Source organism: Buteo buteo, chromosome 10, assembly GCF_964188355.1.
Source record: "Buteo buteo chromosome 10, bButBut1.hap1.1, whole genome shotgun sequence".
Lineage (NCBI taxonomy): Eukaryota > Metazoa > Chordata > Aves > Accipitriformes > Accipitridae > Buteo > Buteo buteo.
The window spans coordinates 7,256,196-7,282,613 of NC_134180.1; the positions used below are offsets into that span (position 1 = coordinate 7,256,196).

At 48.3% G+C, this 26,418-nt stretch overlaps 2 protein-coding genes across 11 annotated transcripts in view; one reads left to right on the forward strand and one right to left on the reverse strand.

The window, feature by feature from the left end:
• The window catches only part of PACS2 (phosphofurin acidic cluster sorting protein 2), a 79,239-nt gene extending 63,570 nt beyond the window's left edge, over positions 1-15,669 (reverse strand). For 9 of the 10 annotated variants that reach the window (XM_075038400.1, XM_075038395.1, XM_075038394.1 and 6 more), the window contains exon 1: positions 15,449-15,652. In XM_075038400.1, coding sequence (XP_074894501.1) covers positions 15,449-15,576 — 128 coding nt within the window. In that variant the 5' untranslated portion in view covers positions 15,577-15,652. Of the gene's footprint in view, positions 1-15,448 lie in introns of all 10 variants that reach the window. The other variant, XM_075038399.1, reaches the window with a different exon arrangement.
• Positions 15,670-15,987: 318 nt separating this feature from the next.
• SEC22B (SEC22 homolog B, vesicle trafficking protein) lies at positions 15,988-24,014 on the forward strand. The gene is made up of 5 exons (XM_075038401.1): positions 15,988-16,155; positions 16,458-16,567; positions 20,957-21,117; positions 21,449-21,595; positions 21,987-24,014. The coding sequence occupies exons 1-5, from the start codon at positions 15,988-15,990 to the stop codon at positions 22,139-22,141; spliced, it is 741 nt and encodes a 246-aa protein (XP_074894502.1). The 3' UTR covers positions 22,142-24,014.
• The last annotated feature ends 2,404 nt before the right edge of the window (positions 24,015-26,418 follow it).

The window sequence follows — 26,418 nt, forward strand, 5'->3', positions numbered from 1 at the left end:
AGATTACCTTCTCTCAGAGCAGGTCCTGTTGGAGGGCTGGTGGAGCGTGAATTCACTCACAGGAGAAAAGACCAAAGTTACTCATGCAAGAGTTTGGAAAATCTGGTGATCATTTTGGAACCAAGATAGCCCAGGAGACTGTCAGCAAGAGCAGCAGCAGTCTGCTGGCAGAGGACAGAAAACAGAGAAACAAACGCTAGAGGACCCTGAATACACTGTTCAAGAGACAGGAACTCTGGGAGACAAGATGAACTGTTGAATTTCCAGAGATTAGAGAATTGTTCACACTAAGTTACACCAAATTTTGCCTTTAAACTGGTACAAGCCTTCTACGATGTCCTGGATGCCAATAAATCTATTTCAACTTACCCATAAACAGACACTGGCTCTTGGTATGGCTGTGATTCAGTCAGCCCCATACCAAATCCTGGCAGCACTGGGCCATAGTAACTGCAACAGAATACTGTATGCCTGCAGCTTCCAGTTGCTGGGCCTTGTTATGCACCGTAAAAAGCAAGATATCACAAAAGCATCAAGTCTGATGGATCCAAAGAGGAAAGAGAGTTGCAAAATTTCTCCATTCAGTGAGAACGTAGAGAAGAGCTGCAGCCTGCAAGGCTGGATATTCCTGATGCTTCAAACATCAATAAAACTTCTGTCTAATGTGTTCTTTATTGTATTGCAGCTGTCATATGATTTCTGCAATACAATGCAGGGAGAGCAAAGGAAAACTCAACCACATACCCTTTTCTCAGGGCCTAACTTACTTCCCCACTGTGGATCTACCCTGCTCCAGATACTTCCTATCCGCACTCAAAAGTAGCAAGTGGTCAAAACATTCTCAGAGTTTGATAAAAATTGAAGTCAAGTGTTTTCAACAAAATCCTCTTTGTTACCACATTCTGACCACTTGGCTACTGCAACTGCAAACCTGTTCAGAGAGATGCCTTAACAATGAAGTATCATTTAAAAATGCAGTTGCAGCTGTGCATATTTCACTTCAGTCACACGATTGTGAATTATACCTCAGCATGTCCTTGTAGAAAAGAGGTGGGCTGTCAGGGGGGTGGAAGGGGGAGAGAAAGGAAAGGAATTTCTACCAAACAAAAGAGCTCCAAGAAACTGATACAACTTTGCTGGAAGCTATTCCCAGCCCACTCAACATTTTTTATTGTATACAGACATACCAGAATCCCAACAAGGGACATTTTTCCCAGCTAAAATATGAACTATCAGCAAATCTGACCACCACCAGAGAGAAACAGGACAACCTAGTGGAAGCAAAGCAAAGCAGAGTGAAATCATCTTATGGTTGTCCTAAACCAAGAGCTACCTCTGAGAGCTCACTGTGGTGGCAGCGTCACACAAACACATGCCCAGTATCCAGCACACTGCTAGTCAAAGCTAAGCAAAGCAGGATTCCTGCGCAGTTGCTTACTTTACTGCCAGAGTCATTTACATGCCACTTAAAGTACACAAGATGCAAAGCAACTTTTCCCCGCCTCCCTAGAAGCCTTGTGAAGAACTGTATGACTTTACCAATATTCACCAGACAGTTTTATAGGGACCCATTCTGCAGGAAACCGTGCACTGATTCCAAGTCCACTGAGAAGCCAAGCACTACGCATTGCTTTCACAGCTCCAAACCACAACAGTGGCCTGTGGCAATGCTGATAGAAGCCAGGGGAGAAGGAAATACCACAAGAAGCAGGAGGCAGGACGCGGCTGGGACGTTGGTGAGGTCGGGCTAAACCTACTCGCAATCCAGCTCTGGACCAGAGCCTGTATTCGAGCACCTAGGTGCAACAGGTTTGCTTTGCAGCATTGCTCTCCTGCAGGTGCTACTCGGACCTGCAGGAGAGCAATGCTGCAAAGCAAACTTAAGCATCCGAACCCAGACATGGCAGACACATCTTCAAAATGCAGTACCATCAGCATCTGTGCAGGGCATCAAGAAGAGCTGAGCCCTTTGCACTCAACATGTGCACAGCAAGGGACCAGCACTGGAAAGCTGGCCTTGAATGCAGGTGCAGCAGGAACATAAACAGAGCTCTCAGTACTGCCAGGCTGCATGTGCATTTAGGTTATGATCCTGGAACAAGGAAATAATTGAATGAACAGCAAAAGCTTATTATAAATGTTTTTCTAAGGACACCCAGCATGACCTGCCATTTATGTGTCAGAAAAACAGGAGCATGCTGACCGAAGGCTGAACTGAGAAAATCCACCTCTGAAATCCCTTCTCCCTGGGAAAAGCTCTACCTGCTTGCCTGAACCAAGCACTGGCCAGGCTTCTGATCCTCAAACACATCCCCATGGGCCAAAGGTAAAGAACCACCAGAGGTTTGTCTCAGTGAGCAGCTTTACACTTGAGCTGCTGAATGCTACATGTTGGGAGGAAAAAATCCTCTGATCTGCTTTCATATCTGCAAGCAGCTGTCTCAGATCCTCACTGGGACTGAACATGAGCAGGCACAGCTTACCCAAGTACCTGGAGACACTCAAAGTCTATTTGTGAAGCAAGGACAAAGCCTACATTAATGGTCTTCAACTTTATTAAGCAAAATAAAGCAGAATCCTGACAGAAAGAAGATACAGATCCCATCAGGCTGAAAGAGAAATCTGAGCATCTTAAATTCTGGCACACTCTCAGGCGCAGCATAGGGAAGAGGTAGAAGAGCAAATAAAAGGGAGTTCAGCCCTTAGCAAGCCACTAGCAACATGAAATATATATGATCCAGTTCTTGCAGTTCTCAGCTTTCCTTGCAAATTCTTCATTTTAAGGCAGTGGGTGCAACTTGATCGGGAAAGTAGCATATCATCTTTCTACCAGTTAGAAAGCATGCAAGTGTATTTTCATGGAAGGGGACGTTTTGAAAGGATCCTTTTGACACTGAAAATTGCCCATCCGAGAGGAAGAGACCACAGAGGAAGGCTGCAGGACAGCCCTAAGAAACCTGTTTGCACACCCTGCAAACTGTAAATCAGCAGGCAGATGGGAGGGTGGAAAGGGCCATGGGAGGAGAGCAGGATTAGAAGTACTAGAGATTTATGATAAGTGATGCTCTAACAATAGCTTTCTTTTAAGAAGGAAGCTCTTCCTGCTGTAGTTAATCTATTTAGTCTGAATATAAATTTATACACTGGGGAAGGACTGCATACAGGACAGGCAAGTCCTTGGTCAACTAAACCAAACCATTTTAAAACTCCTACAATACCTACCCAGTAACATGGACCATGGCAGAGGGAGAATAGTCACTTCCCCAAGCAGCTGTCAGGGGTTGTTCAGTGGAGCTGCTCCAGCCTTTACATGGGCTAGAAGGTGACCTAGGAAGGTCTTTTTCAGCTGTGTTTTCTATTTTTCATTGTTTCTCCCCACCCCAAGAGGTCATGCAGATGAAAACACCAATTTAACTAATGCCAGATGGGAGAAAAGTTGAGCCATATGAATCTTTGCTTATTATATAATTGCCTTCATTTCTTGTAGAAACATGGAAAAGCTTACAGTCACTGACTGGATATTTTGTACATAAACAAACATTTCTAGGCTGTTTATATTTTAAAAAAATTAAGCTCACATGGTCTTGACCAACTACTCCATTACCATGTGGCACATTTATGAAAAAAAGCCTAATTTTGAAGCTATGCCAGGAGGTTGCAGACACCAATCTCCCCCTGGAGCCCAAAATATCAAATGTGCTCATCAACTTGCAATTATAGATTTACTGGGTAGAAACTTAAGATTATTTGCACTCAGTGTTAAATACACCAAATTATTTTCTGCAGAACTCAAGGTCATTTAATTTACCTTCAGTGAGCCCCAACACATCAGTGAAGAAAACAGCACTGAAATGTTCAAGCTCATTTTGCTACTGAACCAGAGCAGAATAGCAATGGACAGTTTCAGCACCAAACACAGCAAACCACGTGCCAGAACCTCCACAGGTCACTTACATAAAATCTACAGGGAAACTTCCATGCATACAGGTAAAAGCAGCACTGAGAAACTGTTACAGATGCAGCTCTGCAACTCACACTCTTACTATAAAGTCATTAGCAATTAAAGATCCAGCGCACGAATGCAGCGTTCTGAATGGAGCCAGCTGTATTTGTAGGTGTCCCATTAGAAACCAGGACCACATGTTTGAATTTGCATAAGAATCGGTGTGAAGGATTCAGTTACATCCCCAACAATCTCCACTAGCTTTGGTTACACTGTCAATTATTCAAGTCAGAAAGCCCCTGTCTGACAATCTCCTTGCAAAGGGCCTAGCTCTCAAAACCTTCACACCAGAGAGCTCCCCTTAGAGCCCAAAAGAAGGAAAGACCACCTCCACCTCAACCATCTCTTCCCCCTTGACCCGCTCCACAGCTCTGACAACAGCAGCCCCAAGCTGAAGAACACACACAAGACTTTGGACCACCCAGGGTTTCTAGCAGGCAGCTAAAACACAAGCCTCTAAACAAGGGGCTGGACTTCTCCTCCCACAGTCATTAAAAGTCATTTCCCCAGCCTAAAGAGAAGCTCTGCTAAATTAGAAATGTGGTGCGTACATTGGGAGCATGCAGAACCACTTATTGCTTCCACTTGATAACTTTCCAGCAGCAGCACTAGATTAAATGGGTTACCTGCTCCGTCCTCATCCCCACACTCTGCCTGCACAAGCATTAGGACCATCACGCAGCAAAGCACAGCAGAGAATTCATCCAACTGAAACAACCCACTTCCTCACCTCTACTCCTTAAATCCTGCCCTGGTTCACTTTACCATGTGAACTCTCAAATGCTTGCACTGGCACAAGGCAAAAGGTGCTGGCAAGCAGCAGCCTAAGCAGGTAGGTTATAAAGAGCCACCAGACACATCAGTCTCAGTGGAGCTGGTAAAAGCTAGCTATAACCTTACCTACAGAGTGTCAGGACACTACACACAGCTCCATGCACATCTGAGAAAGAGCTCTTCAGTGAGAGAGCTACTGGAGCTTTGCTGTAACAGGCAGAGGACTGGTAAATGCTTGTGTCTTACACCCACAACTATCCACTCCACAGATGGAATGGTAAAAAGGCAGAGAGGCCTGATGCTGGCTCCCCACAGCCAGGAAACGGATACTACATTTGCTCTGCTGAGAATGGTAATGTCCCTGTCCCCGTTACAAACCACTGAGTTCACATGGTTGAGGCAGCAGTGAAATCAGGACACACGTGACAAGGTGAAATAAAGACTGCACGCGTATCTGATGAGCTAGAAAGTTTGCAGAATTGTCTTGAGATTAGACCCCATGTTACAGACACCCATTTTCAGAACAGCCCCTCCAGAGGCAGTCAAATCTAGCTCTGGCACAGCCTCCAGCTGAAGTGTACTTTCCCTGAAGAAACTCAAGACTGAGTGACCTCAAACGATCCTGCTATATTTGTAAAAACGTGTGCGAGGAGTTGTCCTCCAACAGCCCTATGACTTTCATGGGCTTAGGAAAGGCAGAGCGCGTCTTGTCAAGGTTCCAGCCTGAACAGGGTTAAGTGTTATGCTGCCAGACCAGCTCCCTAAAAGACAAGAGAAAGGTATCAACCTCTCCAGCATGGAAAACAGCGCTGTTCTAGACCCACAATCCCAGAGTCAAATGCATCCAAGGAGAAGCCATGCCTTCAGCAGGTCCAACAGAACCTCACGAGCTATTCACTGACTAACGTTTCAAGCTGGTACAAAGCTCCCTGGACTCTCACTTCTTCGGTTTCAGGACGCACTGCAAAAATGCTAGGTGGGCAGCAAACTCTCTGCAGTAGAAAGAAGGCTGTACTCCTCTGTGGCTGGCCCTCAGCAGCTATGAAACCCCATGGTGCACCAGTTGGAAAAAGTCGCCTACTATATAGAAAGGAAGGCTGACTGAGAATGGCCTTAGACATCCTTACTGTGAAACTGCACCTGTACATAAATTAATAGGAGACCACACTGGTGTGTGAAAGGGCAGCATTGTCCACCTCGCTGTGTGTTCCCACTTCTGATCTAAGCCACTTGCTAGTCCTTTTTTTTTTTTTTCCTGCTGCAATAGGATGAAGCAGGTGGGCTGAGCACTGCAAATTGTTTCTCATTCCAGAAGAAGCAGTATGTCTGTGCAGGTTCCTTTCATGGTACACCCTGGTAAGCAGCTGCAAGAAAGGGAATTGCACTGGCATAAAAATCGTACAAGAGCTGTTACATGACAAGTTGCTGCCAAGCTACAATCTCTCTGCTTTAAGGAAAGTGCCCAACAGACCAACATGCGCCAAAGGCGCAGGCATCATCAGCTCCACACAGACAACGTGCCCCAGCCTTCACAGCTGTTCCCTCTAGCTGACGGCTGCTGCATGCTCCTGCAGAGGATAAGCCTAGCTGGCCGCAGCAGCGTGTCACCAGCTTGCCGCAACAGCATGGTCATGGCACAGAGCAGTGCAGCTGGGGCCCTCGACAGAGAATTCCTCACTGCAACCCACCGCAGCAGAAGCCAAGGACACCTTAGGGATCACTCACACAGGACACAGCAGATGTGATACTGGTGGACCTTTGCCTGGTTCTCAGAAGCTGGGGTATATCTGCATTAACCATATTCCCCAGGCAGAGATTGTCCTCTCAGCAGAAAGGGGATACAGACTTATATAGACTATATATAGATAAGGCTTCCTAAGAATCTCTTGATGGGGGTTATTCTCTGCTCTATATCTAGATCTGGCCTAGTGCCTGTTGGGAAATACATATCAGACAAGTGTATGTGCAAACTGTAGCTCATTTTGGCCACTAATGAGAGCCCTGCACTAGAAATGCTTGGAACACAAACCAGGATGGCATTACGAGCACTGTGGCTTTCCCATGTCTCCATTTGCAGCCCTCCATGTGTTTCCCTGCAGAGGTGAAGATCCCTTTAGGAATCTCTCTCCTGCACATGACATTTACTTACCAGCAGTGAGGAGCACCTGCAAGCCCTCACACTACATTGGCTTTGTAGAAAAGTAAGAAGAGCAGGGAAGGATTTTGGAACAGTCAAGCTTAACAGAGCAAAGGGATCTGATGGAAGGAGACAGTGTCTTCATTCAGATTTTTTAACAGCAAAATAAAGTATATTGCTGAGCAGTGAAAACATGTTTCACTTCACCCTGCACACAGCCACACACTTGATTCCCCCACTCCTTTACAGCCTCACACCTTCAAACTTCCACCTCTCCCCAGCACCAGCAGCACACACTTGAAAAAATCAACCCTGGATCACCAGGTTTGTTCCTTTTTTAATTTTTAGAACAGAAGAAACTACCTCCCCAGGGCCCAGGAGGACCTGCAAGCTGTACAGGTTTTGGTTAAACACCAGTGTTCCCTCTTCCCTACTCCCTTCCACTTACCTCCTACAAGCTTCAGAGCACCTGACAGCCAAAAAGATGAATGAGCAGCAAAGGGGAGTTGGTTTATCTTTAGACCAAACCAGAGCGTCTGGGGAGGTCCCACACATCTTGGAGCACTGGGGAAAATGCGGCTAAACTACGATTTCCCAGCGACAGCAAAGTGATCACATTTATTTACTTTACCTCAATACAGCTTGGATGAGCCACTGCAGGAAACAGGACGAGCTGATCAAAACCTTCCAGTGTCCACATGCTGCTCCCTGCCCAAATGACACACACCGTCCTTGGGGGCATTTCCCAGCACATTCAAAGATCTATGAGATGGTTAACTCTCCAAACCAGCACAGAGGCTATGGATGCGGAGCACACTGCTGCACAACATCAAAGTTGATGTTTTATGCTAATCTGCCTGCTTACAGGAGAACAAATGCTATTTTCCTTGACAATTCTTCTGAAATAAGATCTGAGCAATCATTCAGATTTCAAACTCTTTTGAAATATCAGTAAAACAAACACTCTTACTTTCAGTGCAAGAACTCCCAAGAACAGCCACTCGGCAGTTCAGGCAGACAGCTATTTCAACAAAGCACACAGCCTCCAGGAGCTGCACCCAAAACACAGGTGGCTGCAAAGGTGCAGCAGCCACCATGCACCATCCCAAGCCAGGCAAGCAACAGCACACTTTGTGGCTTGCAGACCCCAGCTCTAGTTTAGATGCATGAGAGCCTCCACCAAGCAAACTTCACAGCATACAAGCTGCTCTGATTTTTATTTTTGCTGCACACTTTAAAAATTAGATTGCCTTCTCCCTGGAGCAGGGGAGGTCCAACACCGGCATTTAAGCTCCTGATAAAAAGTAGTTATTGCCCTGCAAGAAACTGCACTTGAAGCCGGACTGGCCTGCAGACTCACAGCTGCTAGATGAGAAGGAATGAGCAGGCCACCTCAGAAGTAAGGCACAGCTCTTGACAAGTGACACAGCCAAGCAAAGCACTGCAAGAAATGCTGAAGTAGTTCTAGAGGAGGAAAAGGGTTCCAGACTCCAGCACTCAACAAGAAGGCCCACACATCTAGTTTTCCAAACACGAGGAGCTCATCTCCTCCTCCTTTCCCCAGACTCGGGCTCACCAGGTAGATCCGCAGACCCTCTACTACAGTTGCACTGACCCAAGGGCAGGGTCTACATGTGCAGTAGTCATCAACAACCCTCATTTTTGAGGAATCTCTCCTCCAAGGCTACTGGCTGCTGCATGCCCATCAGAGCTCTCCAGGCAATTCATTGTTTTAAACAAATGAGTGATTAGCAAGGATCCACTCTCTCCTTGTGAAGCTGGCTGCATGCCCTGCAAGCCTCCACATCACTGTACAGTACCATAATCCAATTAAACCTCACCATGAGAGGAGCTTCACGCTATCACATTCAATTAGGCAGTTAAGCCTCTTATCATCTGCACGTTAGGATCCATTCGGAATAAAACTCCCCCAGCACTGTTTGGGAGGTGGCATTCTTCTACCAAGGAAGGACATGCAGATGTCACATCTGGAGCCACAGGAGGACTATACTGGTTAGGAAATTCATATTGCTGGCTTATAGGGAGGTAGAAACACAGGAAAAATAAAATACAGTGACCAGTTCCTGCCCACTCACAGTTATACACTTTCTGAGGCTCCCCACTCCCCCTCGCCCTCCTGCTCCCCGACTTCCCAGGGAAATGGGGCAGTTCTGAAGGAGCATGAGGGGCTCAGAGGAATTTCACTCTCTTTAGTAAGTCAATGGAAAGGTGAAGACTAATGGAGGACCTGGCAATACAAACTTGTTTGGCAGCCAGCCACCAATTCCATAGGAAATACCCTCCCTAGAAGGTCACCATAATGGTGGCAAAATTTGGCCCAAAAGAATCAGAAAAAGCTGCCAAGTTGTGACGCAAATAAAGCCAGTGAGCAGGCCAGCTTCCTGCGCGAGGCCAAAACACGAAGTGCTCTTGGAAAAAGAAAGATTAAGGGTTGCAAGGAACATAATGGCCTCTTGTAACAGCTGAGTTGTTGCTTTTCTTTTCTTGGCAGAAAAGAGGGACGTTTTGTTGCTGGTTGATTAATCTATTATGCAAATCATTTCATCGTTAATTTGATACAGCCACAAGCTTGCCACGGAAATCACCCGCATGCTCAGAGCTGATGAAAGGTGGAGTATCAACGGCTCCATTCAACAGAGCTTTTATTTCTTGGACAAAGCAGCTGCAGGGTCACCTCCCGCCATGCAGGGCTGAAGAAGCATGGGCCAGACCTGCCAGAGAACATGAGGGGAAGGTCTCTTTGGCAGCTTCACTTGGTGGAAGGCAAGGAAAGAGGCCCTTCGAAAGAGCAGCCCTTTCCTTCCACTCTCAACGCCCTTCTACACTGGGCATGTGCAAAGCGTCCAGATGAAAACCACACACTATCCCATCCAGAGACCTTTCACTAACAGCTTCGAGATTTTAAGACTTTTTCAGGACTGTTCTTGACATGCACAAGCTTCACCTTATGTCAGCTAAAAGACAACTCAAAATAGGTCTAACTGGAAGTTTGACTCCAACAAACCACTCAGCCTCTAGACAGAAATTTTTTTCCACTGAATACAAGAGTCCAAATTACATTCAGTAGTATCATACGAAGTGACAAACTTAGTAACTGCTGTGATAGGATTTACATGGGGAGCACTAAGGGATCACTTGATCTTGCCCGAAGTAATGTTATTTTGGTCTTGATCCCTTCCACGAAGACTAAGGAGGAGAAATAGGATCTCCTGGCCCTAAGAATAAAGGGGTTGGTTTTGGCCACTGTGCTTTACCCCAAGCATTTCATCTCTATTGCTCAGTTGTGGATGGTTTTCCTCATGCATCTCATATTCAGCATTGCCTTAGTGATTTTTTTTTTAAAGCCTATCCTGTGCGCTCATTTGTATTCAATTTCCTTCATTGGTAAAATGTTAGGCATTCCATGCTATTCAAACAAAGTCAAAACAAAGCCTCCAAATAAGCACTTCTGAAACGTACCTAGTCATCTGAGTAATTAGACATTTTCCTAGTTCCAAATGTACCGAAAATCTACAGTCAGCTCCCAATGCATGTGCCAGCAGTTATCCTAACAAACGAAAGTTCTCTCCTAGATGTTAGCATACCACTAGATCAGGAGGTTAAGATACATTTAACTTAACATCTCTCCCTACCTGAATTAATCAGCATTTTTAATTATGTAGCATCACCTGATCATAATTATTACTCTAGCAAGTCATCCACCTTTCTCTGCTGATACAGCACGTAGCTGTCATTGCTCAAGCCAGGTCAGAACATTCTCTCACTGGCCAAGAGAAGTTCCCTTTCCCAGTGTAGGCATGCATCCTTTGTACCAAGAGGCAAAGCCTCCCCTTTCCAAGTGCGTTTGCAGCTAAACCTCACAGAGAACAGCCAGCCGTGGACATCACACAGGTCACAACCCCCTCAGCACTCGGCTGGGAGAGGGAATTAACACCACATAGGGTTGCAAATATGCTGATTGCTGGAGTGGCTCCATGCCCCAGCAGTCCTCACGGTATCCCTCCTGGTCACACATCCCTGCTGTTACCTTTACATGCTTGCAGACCCCTCTGCAAACCACTGCAACTCATTATTCTACAGGAACCCAACAGCCAGACAGACCAATGAAAGATGGGAGCTGGCACAGGGAGAGGAGCACACAGCCTGAGGCATGAACAAATTGTTAGGATTCACTCAGCTGCTGTGAATCTGCAGCCTCACCCCAATCAGTTTCCATTGCCCCTGGGGATGTCCGCACCAGGGCTAGTGTGAAAGTCCACGTGCTTTGAGGCCATCCTGCAGCATGCTGAGCAGTAACATCTCTGCACCAGCAACCTCTTGTTTGAGTCCAGGGGATGCACATGGATTTCCTTCATGTTTCCTTATCCAGCAGGCAAGCTACAGAGGTGAGCTGACATGAGAAATGGTCAGGCAGTGCCTGGTAAACAACCTCAGATCTCCAGCACTGTCTTTTCCCAGGTCTGTGCCACAGGCTTCCTTCATATCTCCAAGGGATACCAAGTCACCCGTGCTCCATGTGCAGTTCAGTTTCAATACACTCAACCTCACTTTACCGTTCAAAGCTTAGCAGGAACTTTCTCAAGTATGTGACAATTAAGGCAGTAGCCTAAAACAAAACTTATTCTGAATGCAAGCACCAACCCTTGCCTTCTCTTGCTCCAGCAGACCCCCTTCCAACAAAACTTTCCCCCCAAGACCACTCTTCCTCTAGACAGCCTCCCCATGGTGCCATCTCCTCACGAGGTTCCTTCAAGATGGGACAGTACTGCATCCTGCCATTCACACCCACAGCTTCATCAACAGACTGGAAAGAAAAAAACCAACAAAATCCACAGAATAATTCTTACTTTTCAGTGTGAGGAAACTGAGGGAGAAAGTGTTGATTCTCTCACAGCCATGCAGCAAGAAGATCACACTCAGTTTTTACAGGTAGTAGGGAGAACTTTGCATATAATGTAACCTTCCTCAAAGGAAAATATTTCAATGCACAGAAGAAAGAAACAGCAGAAAAAGGTAGGCATCTCTCCCTTCTGGTATGTAGTGGTTACACCCAGATAGTGAGACAGTTTGAGTCACATTTCTGGGATGACTAAAAGAAAGTACTTGCATTTCAGAAGCACTATAGACAAAACCCCCAGGAGCTACATGTACTCAAGAAAGAAATCAGAAAATCATTTCTGTGAATGGCAGAGGAGAAAGGCAAACCCGTGCAAACCACCACCTAACCTTGTATTTCACTCAAAACACACAATTGCAGAACAACACTATGACTCTTCACTATTATTCTTCCTTAAATTTAGACACAGCCTTTTCACACAAGGAAACTCCATGGACGCACCAAGGCAGCCTTCCAGATTTTACTGACACCCCACCCAAACTGAATGGGTTTTCAGTACATCACCCGCCAAAGAAGAGTGCGTTGAAGAGCAGTGCTTTAGAGATCTCCCTCCTACAGTCCAGTTCTCAGCCATCATCTGGGAAGCATACACCACAGCCACATGAGGCCCTCCACCTCAACACCCACCCACACAATTTAGGGCAATGCAAGCACAGGCTGCTCCAGGCACTGCTTCCTTCCAGCCCCTCCTGCTCCAGCTTACTGTAGGAGAAACGGTTTAGGAATGGGGTAAGATTTATTGTACCAAAAAGAAAAGGGAAGGAAGTAACGCTCCCTCCCCAGACACATGCCCCTCTCCCATGAATCCTCTGTCTTTCTGCCAAGTTCAAGCTTCTTCTCAACTAGGAAGGCCTATCCTGTCAACAGAAACCCAGAGGGGAACTTGTAACTGGTAAAAATCTCAGAAGACACCAAGGCTTTTCCACAGTACTTGACCACACACTAAGGCCCACTCTCCTCCACATCCTCCTTTCATGTCCCAACAGATGTCTGCTTGAACAACAAGCTCATTTTGAAAATTGTTTCCCCTGCAGAACGGTTTTCATCCCAGTCTCTCTCACTTTAACACAAAGAATCTTAAATGCTGTTGTGCCACAGGAAAAATCATTACAACAGGAACTTAAAATACAGAGGCAGTAATATAACCTAAAGGTTTTCAAACTCCTGCCTTCTCTGACAGAGAGGTTTGTTGCAAAGACTGTAATGAAATGCAAAGCATGGATCCAATGTAGCATCACAAGACATGTTAAATTATTAGAAACAACAGAATTGAGTGTCCAGGCTCTGCCCCCCCACTGCTGCTAAAGAATTCAGTGTTTGCCCAGCACATGCAGCATAGCACACACCTCACCGTGCAATCAGACTAAAATCACTGCAGAAGCTGCAACCTCAGCTGCTCCTGTCTTCACTTCAGATTAACAAAAAAAACACTTGGCACCCACAGCTACAACTGCAGACCTGCCATACGCTGCACCCCGTACGCAGCCCTTGCACGCTTGCCCAGCCCATGTGGGGCAGTCCAGGTCCAGCGGGGCTGTGGAAAGACCTGCTCAGTCAGTCAGCAGCGGCCAGATGCGGCAGCTGGTTGTCAGCTTATCCCCCCCGGGCTCTAGGAGAAAAGGGCATCCAGGAACAGCAAGCAAAAGTGATGGCACCAACAGGGCTGAAACCAGAGGGACCCACCGCCACACACAAACTCCCTCATGCAAAAGCTATGTTCCTAGAAGGTCTTAATTGCCCCAGCTCTCTCACTGATGCCTCAGGCCCCAGGGCATGCAATCTGAGCGCTTTCACCAGCCCCTGCTTCACAGCTTGCTTCAGTAACTCCAAAATTTCCCCCTCAAGCCCCAGTTCTGCCCCACCTGCCCAGATACCCATACGTCCTTTGCATCACCCAGATTCCTCCTGGCCCCTCGACCAGCTGCCTGCAATCTGCTGCCCACCTGCCCAATGCAATTCAAGCACCCAGGATCCACCCTAAATGCCAAGTCCTGTGCAGATGCATCCCCACCCCCTACTATATCAAGGCAAGGCCAGTGTCCTTACACTGCATTTTCCGGTCATCTACAGATTTGCAAACAGCAAGCTACGTTGTGAGCTTGTTTTCAGATCTGCAAGTATCAGCATAAATGATAATGCAGAACTAAAAGTCCTTGACAGCGACGGACATTTCTTTTTTATTTCAGTTTAACAAGCACTAGGTTGGATGAGCTGGAAACCCAACCACCTTCCTGAGGTCAAGGGTGCAATGGAGAGAACAGGTTTCAAAATGACATTACAAGAAGGCCTTCGAGTCCTCTGTACACCACCAGGATTGATGCAAACTGCACTGGAATCCAGTGCAAAAAACCAAAAGTGCACCAACTGTTCTCCAGCTCCTCCTACACAGGCAACTCCTTCTGCAGCAGAGGGACTCCTTGAAGAGGGGCACATTCCCCTTGGTGCTACTCCCCTTCCAAGACCTCCCACTGCAGAGAAGAAAGGCTAAACAAGACACAAGCACAGAAAGTTGCTGCCCAACAGATACCAAGGCACTGTCAGCACAGATAAGCTATTATAAACCAAGATCATCTGCAATTGCAGGACTCAGGTTTTCTTCTACCCCATGCTATATCTTCCCGCTTGCGATGTCAAAGCACTATGACTGTGGGTAATGTTTAAGCTAAGATAGTTACTAGTCCCATGAGCAAGCTGCTAGCCCTGCAAGACAGGGGCCATGGCCATCAAGTCCAGCCTGCTATCTGGACAGCACAGAAGACAGTGGGATTTGGGGGGGTTGCAAAGCTTGCAAAGCTTTACATTCCTGTGAGGTCAGCCTGATGACTCTGTTCCCTTTTTGCTCACTTGCTGTGTCCCCATTTAAAAAAAAAAAAGAGATAGAGAAAGAGGAGCGCTTCAAAGATTCATCTTCGGCACGTTTAAATCCTCAAAGGCATTCTGTTAAAGCCAGACTTGAAAAGCACAAATTTTATAAAAACTAAAAGGGATCCCTCCCATGCAGGCTAAAAAAAGCGCAGGCAGGGATCACATCTGCGTGTTTATACACACACACCAGCGGTGGGGAAAGATTCGAGACTGGGAGCAGGTGAAAAACTAACAGAAGAAAAACTGATGCCCACCTCGAAGCAACTGACATGGGGCATTTACCGGGCAAAGCTCCCGTTAACAGGACACTCCACACAGGATAATGGGGCATGGGGAGCACAACCCGGTCTCAGAAGGAGCTGGAAACCCCAAACCCACCCACCAACACAGAGCCCACACCAGATTTTGGGGGGGGGGGGGCATAGTATGACCCCCCTCACAGACCTGGTGGAGAGGGAAGCACCCCCCGCCTTTTTAGGGTCGGGGGATCCTTGCATCCCCCCACACCCCAAAACCCACTGAAGGGGTAGGGGGAACCCAGCCCACCCCTGTAGTAACGGTGAGGGGTAGGACACCCCAAAGGGGAGGGAAGAGACCCTGAAACGGAGGGAAGGACCGCAAAGCTGAGGGGAAAGGGGGGCTGAGGGAGCAGCCCCCGGGGCCTCGCGGCTGGGCGCGGGTCGGAGGCCCGCGCCCAGCCGCGAGGCCCCGGGGGCTGCCCGCTTAAGAGGAAGGGTCCACCCGCCGTTACCTGGGGACGCAGCTCGGGCTGGAACCGTCGATCTCCCAGGTGGCGAAAAGGTTCATAGGCACGGGCCGCCCCAGGGCCCCGGCACCGCCGGGGAAGCTGAGGCGGCTCCGTTCTGCCGCCGCCGCCATGGCTGCTGGCCTGGCGCGCGCCCACCGGGCCGCCGCTGCCGCCGCCGCCGCCTGCGCCGCCGCCCCTCCCCGGCGGGGGGGGGGGCGTCACGTGTGAGGGGGCGGGGCCTGGTGGGGCGGGGCTAAATCACAGTGGGGGGCTCGGTGGGGCGGAGCCACGGGATACGGATGCGATTGGGGCGTGGCTAAAGCTGAGGGGTGTGGCTTTGTCTGTGGGCGGTGCTCCGGTGCAGGAGGCGTGTCTGCGATGAGGGGGCGTGACCAGGAAGGGGACGTGGCTGCACCCGGCTCTGCTGTGTTTCCCTCCCCCTCTCCCGCTGCGGCCCCTTAGTGGCGGGGTCGTGTTGCCGCCCGGGCGGTTTCCTGGCGCGCGGCCGGAAGTGCCCGTGCTGCTGGCGGCGGTGGGACCGGATGTTGCAGTGGCAGTTTCCGGCCAGCTCCGTGGCAGGGGCAGGAGACGGCTGCGGGTCTGAGCGGCGGGTGGGCCGCAGCGGGGCCGCGGAGATGGTGCTGCTCACGATGATCGCCCGCGTGGCGGATGGGCTCCCGCTGGCCGCCTCCATGCAGGAGGACGAGCAGGTGGGACCGTTCGTGGGCGGGGGGCGCGGGCGGGGGGCCCGCCTCGGCGTGTCGGTGAGGAGCGGGCGGGGAGCCGGCCCAGCCCGACCCTCGCAGCCCCCTCTCACAAGTTGGGCGGCTCTTGCAGAAGCATTTCCCGCTCGGCGGTTTCGGGTGGGAGGTGGAGAGACGCCTCCGTGCTGCTGGGGGCAGCTCCTTCTCCTCGGGCTGAGCCTGTCGTCCCCCCCCGAGCCCCCCCGCCTGAGAGCGGGTGGTTTTTCTCCCGTAGTAGCCGCCCCCAACCGCCTGTCCTCCCTTCTCAGTCAGGCCGCGATCTACAGCAGTACCAGAGTCAAGCGAAGCAGCTCTTCCGCAAGCTGAACGAGCAGTCCCCCACGAGATGTACTCTCGAAGCGGGAGCCATGGCTTTCCAGTAAGTATCTATAGGCGTGATGGGGGAACAGGCTTCTGCTGCCACGGAAATAAGTGAAGGCAATTCTGGGTCAGAGTGAGGATTTGTTAGAAATTGGGCTGCCTGAGAGAGGGTGAGCTATGGAACTATCTGCCCTGCTAGCTGAAGTGTAATAGCTGCTCGGAGGGGAGAGCGTGTGAGTTTTTACTTCTTGCCACACTGCTGTCTGGCGCTTGTTTTTCAGCCAGGTTCATAGTTCTGCCTTTGCTGAAGACAGTGTAGGATCTGTTCCCTTTAAGGCTTTTCTGTTTGTTTGCACCCTCTAAGATGCCTTCAGTGCGTTTTCTGTACATCCTGTGTCTCGTCTTTTTACAAAAGTGATGTTCTTGGTAAAAGCAGTTTGGCGGTACCACTGTAAGCTCCTCTTGCTCAAGATTTCCCTCTCTGTATATCCCATGATGGTGTGTCTTTTCATGCATTAGCTTCATGTGTTAGAAGCACATAGAGCATCTCTGATTTTTTTTAATATTATTATTTCCTTAATATCTGACAAACTTTTTTCTCTTTTCTGGTAGATTCAGTCTTATTGTTGCCAAATATGTTGGGTGTGTTTAATTAATTTCCTAAACTGTTTGGAAACTCTCAACTTAAAAGCACTTTTGGCTTTCTCCGGCAGTACGCTAACAAGGGAACTTGAATATAAAATAATGAAAACTTACAGAGAATGTGGGTCAGACATCCTTACTCCCTAATCAATAGCAAGGGAACTGGAAAGGCAAGTAAACGGAGGAAGAGGTGACAGTCAGTGAAGGGCAGGAGAGCAAGCTTATGTTTGAGAAAGGAAATGCTTCTTTACATGACATGTAATTATCTAGCAGAATAATCCTTGAGAACTTAGTCAAGCCCAAGATCTTGTCAAGAATCAGAAATATGCTATTAGCAGAAAAAATTGTTAGAAGTCTCTGAGATCAGATGCCATAGGAGATCACCAGGGCAGAGTTCTGCAGTTTTGCCAGCCATGCACCAAGGTTTCCCATGCTTGGCACTAGTTCTGCTGCACTGCCGGCAGCAGGATCCCTCTCGATTCCCCAGCCCTGGTGACTGGGTGCACATTTACGGCTGGGTGAGTGGGAGACAGCCTCTGAATGCAGGGCAAGGTTGGCTTTAGGTCTCTGTTTCTATAAGAAGGGCCCTTTAGCAAATCTGCCCTGTGCCTTTCTTAAGAGATTCAGTGACATGAAAAGACAGGAACAGGAGTTTTTTGGAAGGGCAATCTTTGGCAAAAGCCATGAGGTTTTGAGGACAACTTTTCTTGTGGTTGGCTTACATCAACTGCGACAAGATTTTAAAAATCTTTTTTCTTTTGACTTCTAGTTGCCTTTGATAGGGAGTTATAGTGGTCAGAGGATAGCCCTGATTAAAATAGACTGGCCATCCCTATCTCCTGTTGGGTTTGGGTGTTGTTGCCAGAGTTAACTGCAAAAGGCTGAACTGTATCGTCTTCCTTCTAGAAGTTAAAACTTTCTAGAATTTAAAAACTCTGGGTTTAAATGTTTCCATGGCACTGCAGGGGTGTAACTCCACTGGCAGTGAAGCCTTCAGAAACAGTCTGTGTAGATCCTATGGGAAAGAGTCTGCGTGGATCATAGTAAATCCCTTCTTGTCTTGCTTCCATGATGCAAGCAGAGCGATGTCTGGGAAGGCTGTGCCACTTACAGTGCCCAGGAAATTGAAGGCTCTTAATGGTGGCTGTAATGTCACTGGTTCTGACAAGGCGGGAGGACTTGAGCAAGCTCATGTTTTGACAGCTGTCTCGAATCAGACAGGTTACCTGGCTGTCAGATGAGCAGGAAAGGGAGTGTTTCTCCTTCTGCATTGAGTTAGTTAGGTTAGACAAGTTCCACAGGCAATTGACAGCTGCTGCAAAGCACTCAACTGCTGTGTCCTTTAAGATGGGACATTAAGGCAGGACCTATATGAAAAGAATACTTTCAGATCAGAAAACCTCCTGAGATAACAGTACAGGAAGGGGAGGAAATCGGGGAGTTTGCGGTTTAGCGTAAAATAATGCTGACTGATGGCCATGCTGTTCGTTAACGCAGCACACCATTTTTTCTGCCAAATCAGAGCTCTGACTGCTGAGGGCAGCACAAACCAGGGTAGAGCATTTCGTGGAATGAGAGTTACAAGTGTGGCTACGGATAGTGCTGAACTTGCTGAGGTGGTGTTGAACATTTTTAGCTTGATCAATTCAGAGAAGAGCCTAGTCTTGCTGAAATGTGAAGCTTAAACTATGACCACTGAGATAATTTCTGTCAAATGTGGTATTTAGACTTTGGCTCCAAAAGCTGTGTCACACGTTCAGCTACAGCACTCGGTGTACATGGCTGTGCAGGTACAGAACACCGATGGAGTCTGCTGTGCTGTCAGTCAGTAGTTGACCTTTGGCTGATGAATGGCTGAAGTGGCTCTTACCTGTCATGTTGAAAACAACCCTTGGCCTTTGCCACTGTTACCAGGATAAAGCTTTTCTTTCTCAAAATGATCCAAGGTAATTATAAGAAACCTACTGGCTGTACTCCGTGTGCAGAAATCCAGAGTACAGAAGTTTTCCTTATGTCAACATGAGTTTTCCTTATTTCAAAAGATTTTTTTCAAGTCTTGCTGTTCATGACAGTAGATAAATCAAGCTCTGGGTGATGATTTGTAGCAACTCCAAGCTGTCAAGCAGGTTTCCAAGGGTAAAGGAAGAACAGAGGCATGAGGTACTACTGTAGGATTAGTCTTACGCACTGATGCAGTCCAAGCTGAGGGACATAAAAAAGAATAAAAGCATGGGCTCATGGGGGCACACTTGTGGAATGGATTATAGTAACTGGAGTTTCTTGCTTCTGGTTGGGATGGGTCGGTTGTTGTTTGAAGGCTGGTGGGATTTGCACACAGGCCATATAGAGGCAGGAGAAATGGATATTCCTGAGCTCAGAAACAGTTGAGGATGGTTAATTCAAAGCACTTGGACCTGTTGGGGCTATCTGGAAAAACAGTGTGAGGGAGAAGTTGTTTTGTAAGCCTGATGCAGCTATTAACAAAATTTTAAGCTACTTATTTAACTACAGTGCCCTCGTGACTGGGTCAATTCTTTAATACACTGTTAATCTTTATGCTAACTAGACTGCTACATAATGGTATTATGCAGAAAGTCAAAGGAAGGTAACATAAAAGTAGCATTTAAATTCCACCCTGAATAGTACACATAAGCATTCAAAAGTGTATGCAGGGCTATCTACTGTCTCCACTCTCTTGGTTTTGGTGGGAATATTGTTGTCTTTATTTTTCTATTGGCTAAACGAGGAAGAAAATGTAGTTGGGAATGTGCAGCAGCAGACAGTTGTAGCGAAGCCTAAATAATCTCAAGATTGGTCTATCTTACCCTTATTTCAGTAGGCTTTTTAGCTGAATTATAATGAAAGGCCCTTCTTCTCAGTGCTGATGGAGGCACTGGAGCTCACACTGAAACAAGGTCAGCACTAAACCTCTGTGAACAACTAAAAATTAGATGTAATGGGGATGGGGCAGTGGGAGGAGAAGAGAACCTCTCTGCGCATTCAGCTACAGAACAAACCAAGCAGTGTTGCACAGCAATACCAGATCCTGTTCCAACATACATTTTGGAGCGCCTCACGTCACAGCCAAAGAGCTGGTAGCACAGTCATCCTTACCCATGGCAAAGCTATAGGGGAAGTCACCAGAACCCATCTAGCACCAATATTTTTCCCCAGCTGCATTTCGGATCATGCATGTGGGTAGCGAAACCCCACCAACAGCCTGATGTTGGCAGGGAGTGGGATAGCTAGCCCTGCAAAATGGAAAGCAGGAGCTGGCAGTCACTGGATGGTTTTTTTAGCATGCTGAAACCAAATTCTTGTGTGTCCCCTAATCTCATGGCAGAGCTTCCCATTTGTGGGCCTCAGGTACTTGGCTGTGCTGCATTGTCTTAGAGCTGTGTTGGCCACCTTCCCCTCTACTCTGCTGGCAAACTTTCTTGTGCTTCCCTCCCTCTGACTATGGGAGGGAGGGTGTCCTCCCTTTTTTACTCCAAATTTTAACACTTCTGTTGCTGGTATTTTGTTAAGCTAATGATACTCACAGGCCAACTTTTATTCTGGTAAAGTCAAAGTTCAGGGCTGTTGGCACAGGTATAAGGTCTGGGGCTACAGGAAAATTTATTTTAGGTAAAGGAAAAAATAAGCCATTACTTTGTAGAAAGGTTTACACCTGATCCAGATGTGGGAAGCTGGAAGTCCCTGTACCCAGTTCTCATTGCCTCATAGGATTAAAGGTGTGCAGGGTGGTGTTTGATAGCATAGATTCAAAATTGTTTGATTAATGCTCTGTTTGCTGTTCTTTCAGCTACATCATTGAGAAAGGAGTGTGTTACCTGGTCCTGTGTGAAGCTGCATTCCCCAAGAAACTGGCCTTTGCATATCTGGAAGACTTGCATTCAGAGTTTGATGAGCAACATGGCAAGAAGGTGCCAACAGTCTCCAGGCCCTATTCCTTCATTGAATTTGGTGAGGTCCCTCTACTTGTGGCTAGTTAGGAAACTTCTTGCTGGGAGGGAGCAGCAGCCACAGGATCCTCTCCAGCTTGGGCTATGGAATTGACAGTTCAGCCTCTTCTTGGCACTAGAGAAATGGGTGTTTTAAGCAAGAGAATAGAGAAGTGGTAGGGAAATGGTAAATGTCGTTTGATTCAGATTTCCTGCTTTAAGTCTCTTGGTCTTGCTCCAGTGAATATTTACATGCAGTCTGCTGGCTGTCTCAGTAGTTCTCCCATTCCTTCAGCAGCCGGGCTGCTCTATGTTAGGCAAGATTACCTCCTGATAGCCCCTTCTTGTTCCAGATACCTACATACAGAAAACCAAGAAGCTCTACATTGATAGCCGGGCGAGGAGGAACCTGGGCTCCATCAACACAGAGCTGCAGGACGTGCAGAGGATTATGGTGGCCAACATTGAGGAAGTCTTACAGCGAGGAGAGGCACTTTCAGGTACAGGGAATAGCTGATATTTGTCATACGGTTCCTTGTCCCCTCAGTCAGCTGGCTAGGTAGAGCATACTGGAGGGAAAGACTTGCTAATCCCTGAACGTTCTGAAAAAGCAGTGGACTTGGAGGGTGTTTCGGTTGGATCAGTTGCATCCTAAAGCACCTGGCAGGTACTGGTGCTTATTTTGGTCAAGACCAGCATCTCACCAGTTTGAGTGGCTCTCATCCCAGCAGGATAAGCACTAGAGCAGTGCAGACAGGTACAGGGCCTGCTGCCGCGTGAAACTGCTGCGCTTCCAGCTGCTCCAGAGAAACTTGTTCAGTTAATGTAACATTTGGGGAACATCTGGTTGGGTTAATCTTGATTAACTTCTCTCCCCTTTCCCTTTAACAGCTCTGGATTCCAAGGCCAACAGCTTGTCCAGTTTGTCCAAGAAGTACCGTCAGGATGCGAAGTATCTGAACATGCGTTCCACTTACGCCAAACTTGCAGCGGTAGCTGTGTTTTTTATCATGTTGATCGTCTATGTGAGATTCTGGTGGCTGTGAGCCAGTTGCAGCCACAGAAGAGGGAAAGTCGGTAGCCTGTCAGGTGTATGTGTGCAGGACACTGTTCACGGGGGATGTGCATTAGAATCCACACAGGACCATCACCTTTATGGGAGTGTCCTGAAATTGTTAGGTGACACCTGACTACTACACCTCTTAGTGAAGCCTAACAATAGGTGTAAAGGCTTGTTGACTACAGGCTTTTCCTCTGAGGCAGTTTGCACTAGGGTACTGCAGAGTTTGGCCTCCCATGGTTCTGCCCCCCACCTCCCGGGGGCACGCTCTGGGAACAGTCAATCAGCGCGGTTTAGCATAATCACGTTGTATGTCCTCCTATTGAGTAGCTCTAGTGGGAACTGGACTCTAATGAACATTCCTTGTGTTGGCAATGTTTGCTTTTTTAGAATCTGGGTCTGCAGTTGTTTTTCTTTCTTTTCTTTTTTTTTAAAGACAAGACTCCCCTGTTTGAAGGCAAATACTGCACTGTACATATAATAGCTTTCATCTCTGTCAGAATAGCTGTTGTTGAGTTATCTGTGTCTGACACGTTGGCTTGTTACACTTTAAATTGCTTTAGGAAGAAATGGATGTTAAATTATGCCTTAAAATACATTCTGTCTAGTACTAGGAGGGGCAATGAAAGGCTTCTATATTACCGATTCCTATAAAATTAAACTACAGGTTTGTTAAGTGTCTACTTTCCCTCTCCTGACAGCTGTGTATGACAGTATGTTTCCATGTGAACAGGGTGTGTAATTCAATGCTGTTGGAGTGGGCACAGTGCAAACTATGTCAGCACTCTGTATTTTTTTTCCCTTCTATCTGCAGATTCACTACATTATTTCCTTCCTTTTTATAACTGTGCTTTCCTTCCAAAATGTGTCAAAACTGCCAGCATTTCATCTCTGGGATGCTTGTTTTCTTTCTCCCTCTTTCCCCCACCTAAAACAACCAAAAAAACCAAAACTCTGAATGTTGTGAAGAAAAAGCAGTGTTTCCTTAAAAAACACTTCAACTTTACATGAAGGATTCAAAAGGATAATTTAAAAACAGTGGAATCCTTTGGAAACACCACCTTTTTTTCATGTGGTCACCCTCTCCCTACCTCACTTGGGAAGTTGAAACTGTAGGTGAAGAAAAACTTGTTGTGGGGCAATAGTATATAGCTACTTTCTTATGGGCCAATCTATAGACTTCCAGTGTAATGTAATTATTTTTTTTTTTTTGTCCACCTGTGCTAAGAATAACATTTTACCAGTCAGCTTTTGTTTTTATTTAAAAAAAAAAAAAGAGAAAAAAGAAACCCCACAGCTCAGGCACTCTTCTGCACTCAAGTGTCTGCCACTTGGTAGGAAGCAGGCAGTGTCACAGAAAGAAGTTTCAGGACTCCCCAGCACCTTTTACAAGCACATAATCTTGTGTAGTTTTGGAAGTATAAGCTGTGACCTAGAAATGTTTCCTGCCACTGGTAGGGAACAGAGCTATTGTCCTGACTGGGAACACCCCAGCTTGGCGCTGTGTTGGACTGGCAGGGAAGCAGTTAGCGCTCGTCCAATAAACCTAGCAAATCTGACCTGCCATGTAGTCTTAAAATCATCTGGTTTCTGCATGATGCTTCCAAGTGTTACTTTGTAGATTGCTTTATTATTATTATTATCATTATTTTTAATCCTTTTAAGTGGTGTCCCGAACAGGTGAATATCCCAGTGATGTAGGTCTTGGAATGTAGGTTCTGAAAGGTGAGCAGACACTGACCATATGTGGATTGTCATGATTGGAGGGGAGTGATGCTTCTGCAGCAAAGGGCAGCTGGGTGAGCAGTTGCCTACTGCAGCCCCAGTGTCAGCAGTGAAATAAACGCTTCTGAAAAATCCACTTTGCAGCGTGGAGTTTCCTGTGTCTTGTTTCTGTGATCTCAGAGGATGCTTTCTTTCCTTCCAGGGATACAGGAGAGTAAAGGCCCCATAGCTGAAGCCACCTGGGATAAGGGCTCCTTTTTAGAGGCAGAACTAGTTGAAAAACATGTTCTTGGCCATTTTCTGGCAGAGAGACTATACTTTAGTTGTAGCAGTGGTCTCTTTCCCTGCTGGCATGTGTCTCTGCCTGTTGGATGTGGGCAGGCAGCCACCTTAGCATGGGCAGAGCCTTGTGGGTGCATGGGCAGATTTTTATGGGGCAGTTTTGTGGTAATGCTGTTCACGTGAAGCAGAACAAACTGGGAGTGGAGTACGTGTCCCCCATTGTGTGTGTCAGTATTAACAGGGCACTGAGCTGCAAATGCTGCTTGCCTAAAGAAGAGGAAGGCAAGGAAGAGTCTGCTCCCACAGGCCAGCATGGGGCTCCAAGGAGCACTTTTGTAAGTAACTCCTTCGCTGCATTTCAAATAGAGCCCCTTTTCCTCCCTCGCACAGGGCAGAGGTGCCGCCAATGCTCTGTACAAGGGAGGTGTAGGCCGAGTTTTGTTTTGCTGGGGGCTGTCTGCACCTCCTGAGCAGCCAGGCGTGAGTTAGTTGCTCTGGTCCCATTGCTGGCTGCTCGGGGCGGAGAAGCCGCTGCTGATTTCTCCACGTGTTAACCAACAGCTTGCTTGAACCTGGGCTGGGTGAGCACATGTGGGTGCAGGGATGTGGCTCCCTGCCCTGATGTGCACCAGCGAGGGGTGGGTGCAGGGTGCAGTCCTGCTGGGTATGGGTGACTGTAGTGGTTGGGTTGCTGCTCCCTCAGGAGTCACGGTGCTGTGCTCTTGGTGCTGGCAGAGGCCCAGAGCTGGCCCCGGAGCCGCTGCCTGCAGATGGCGGTGCCTGCACGGAGCTGGTGCACGGTGTAGAGCCGTGCCCAGAGCTGGGAAGATGAAGGGGGCTCCTCCTGAGGGGACCCCCACCTTGTTGCAATGCCCTGGCCTCCACAAAGACCCCCAGCGTTGCTGGGCCTGGGCTGCTTCCCCATGAATCCAAGGATCTGCCTGCGAGGGCTCCAGCCTGGACTGTGCCACACAAGGCTGTGCTGCCTGGCTTCATCTGTCACACGGCTGGGATGCTGCAACCGAGCTGGATGGCGACGCTTTCCAGCAAGCTGTTTGCCTGAGTCACCTTCTACCCGATACCCATCTCATTTCTGTTTCTGAGCTGCCCCTCTGCCTCCAGAGGCTCTGGAGCAGCCTTTGCCTGCCAGGTTTCCCTACCAGGCATCCCCTGGTTCCTGCGCCTGGACCCCTCAACCTGACAGAGGCTGAGAGTTTCTGTCCCACGCCAGGCGTACACGGAGCAGCAAGGGAAGCAGGACCTGGGAGCAGCACAAAGTCCTGGCACCTCTGCAGCACTTGACCGCCCTGCGCTGGGGGGTTTGTGGGGGCAGAGCCGGGTTCTCTCTGGCCCCACGGCATGCCCATTGCCGCTGGGAAACCCTTGGCACGGGGTATAGGCAGAGAGCAGCAGGGTGCAAAAGAAAAGAGGATCACAAGAGTGATCGTTCAGAAAAGCTGTCGGTTTTGGCTGTGCTCGCTGCTGCCACTGCTCAGCTCAGGTCTAGGCACCCCTGGGTGTCCTTGTGTCCACAGGGCCGAGGCTGCTGTTGGGGATGGTGCCTGCTGGAGGAACCGTGCGTGGCTGTGCCCACCCTGGCCCTCTACAGGGCTGCGCTGGGTGGCTTACACTGCTGGGCATGCTGGTGCTGGGTGGTGAGTTTTTTTCTCCAGAGTGTCTGAAAAGTGAAGCAGCAAAAGGAGACAGGCAGAGCGGGTTCCCAGATGCTGCCAAACCTGCCATGGGTGGGGCACAGCACTGTGGAGAGGAAGAGTGCGGCACGATGGCGAAGGCTGGCAGGTTGCTCCGGCCACCATGTCACATATAACCCGGGTCTCACTCGGCACAGGTTGCAGCCATACTCTGCACCATCACTACTCCTGGGAGCAGCCATTCAGACGCTGCAAGGTTTTGGTTTCTGTGTTTACTCGGGCACCAGCTGCTTCCCCCACTTTGAACCAGCTCCTCACACTCGGAAACAAACCCCTCTTTCAGGCACCTTTTCATAAGACGCCACTTTCAGCATCTTTTCCTCTGAAGCCCCAGGGGAGTTTGACCCCAGCTGGTTTCTGGCAGCTGCTTTGCCATGGGTGAACGTCCCTGCGGCATGGAGGGCTGTGCCAGCATCCCCGTGGCACGGCAAGCGCCTGCCCGGGGCAGCTGACAACAGATAACTGCCTGGGCAGCAATGGCCAGGGCAACAGGGCTTGGAGTTCAGCCTCTGAGCACCCTAGTCCTCGTTCTCCCTCCCTTGGG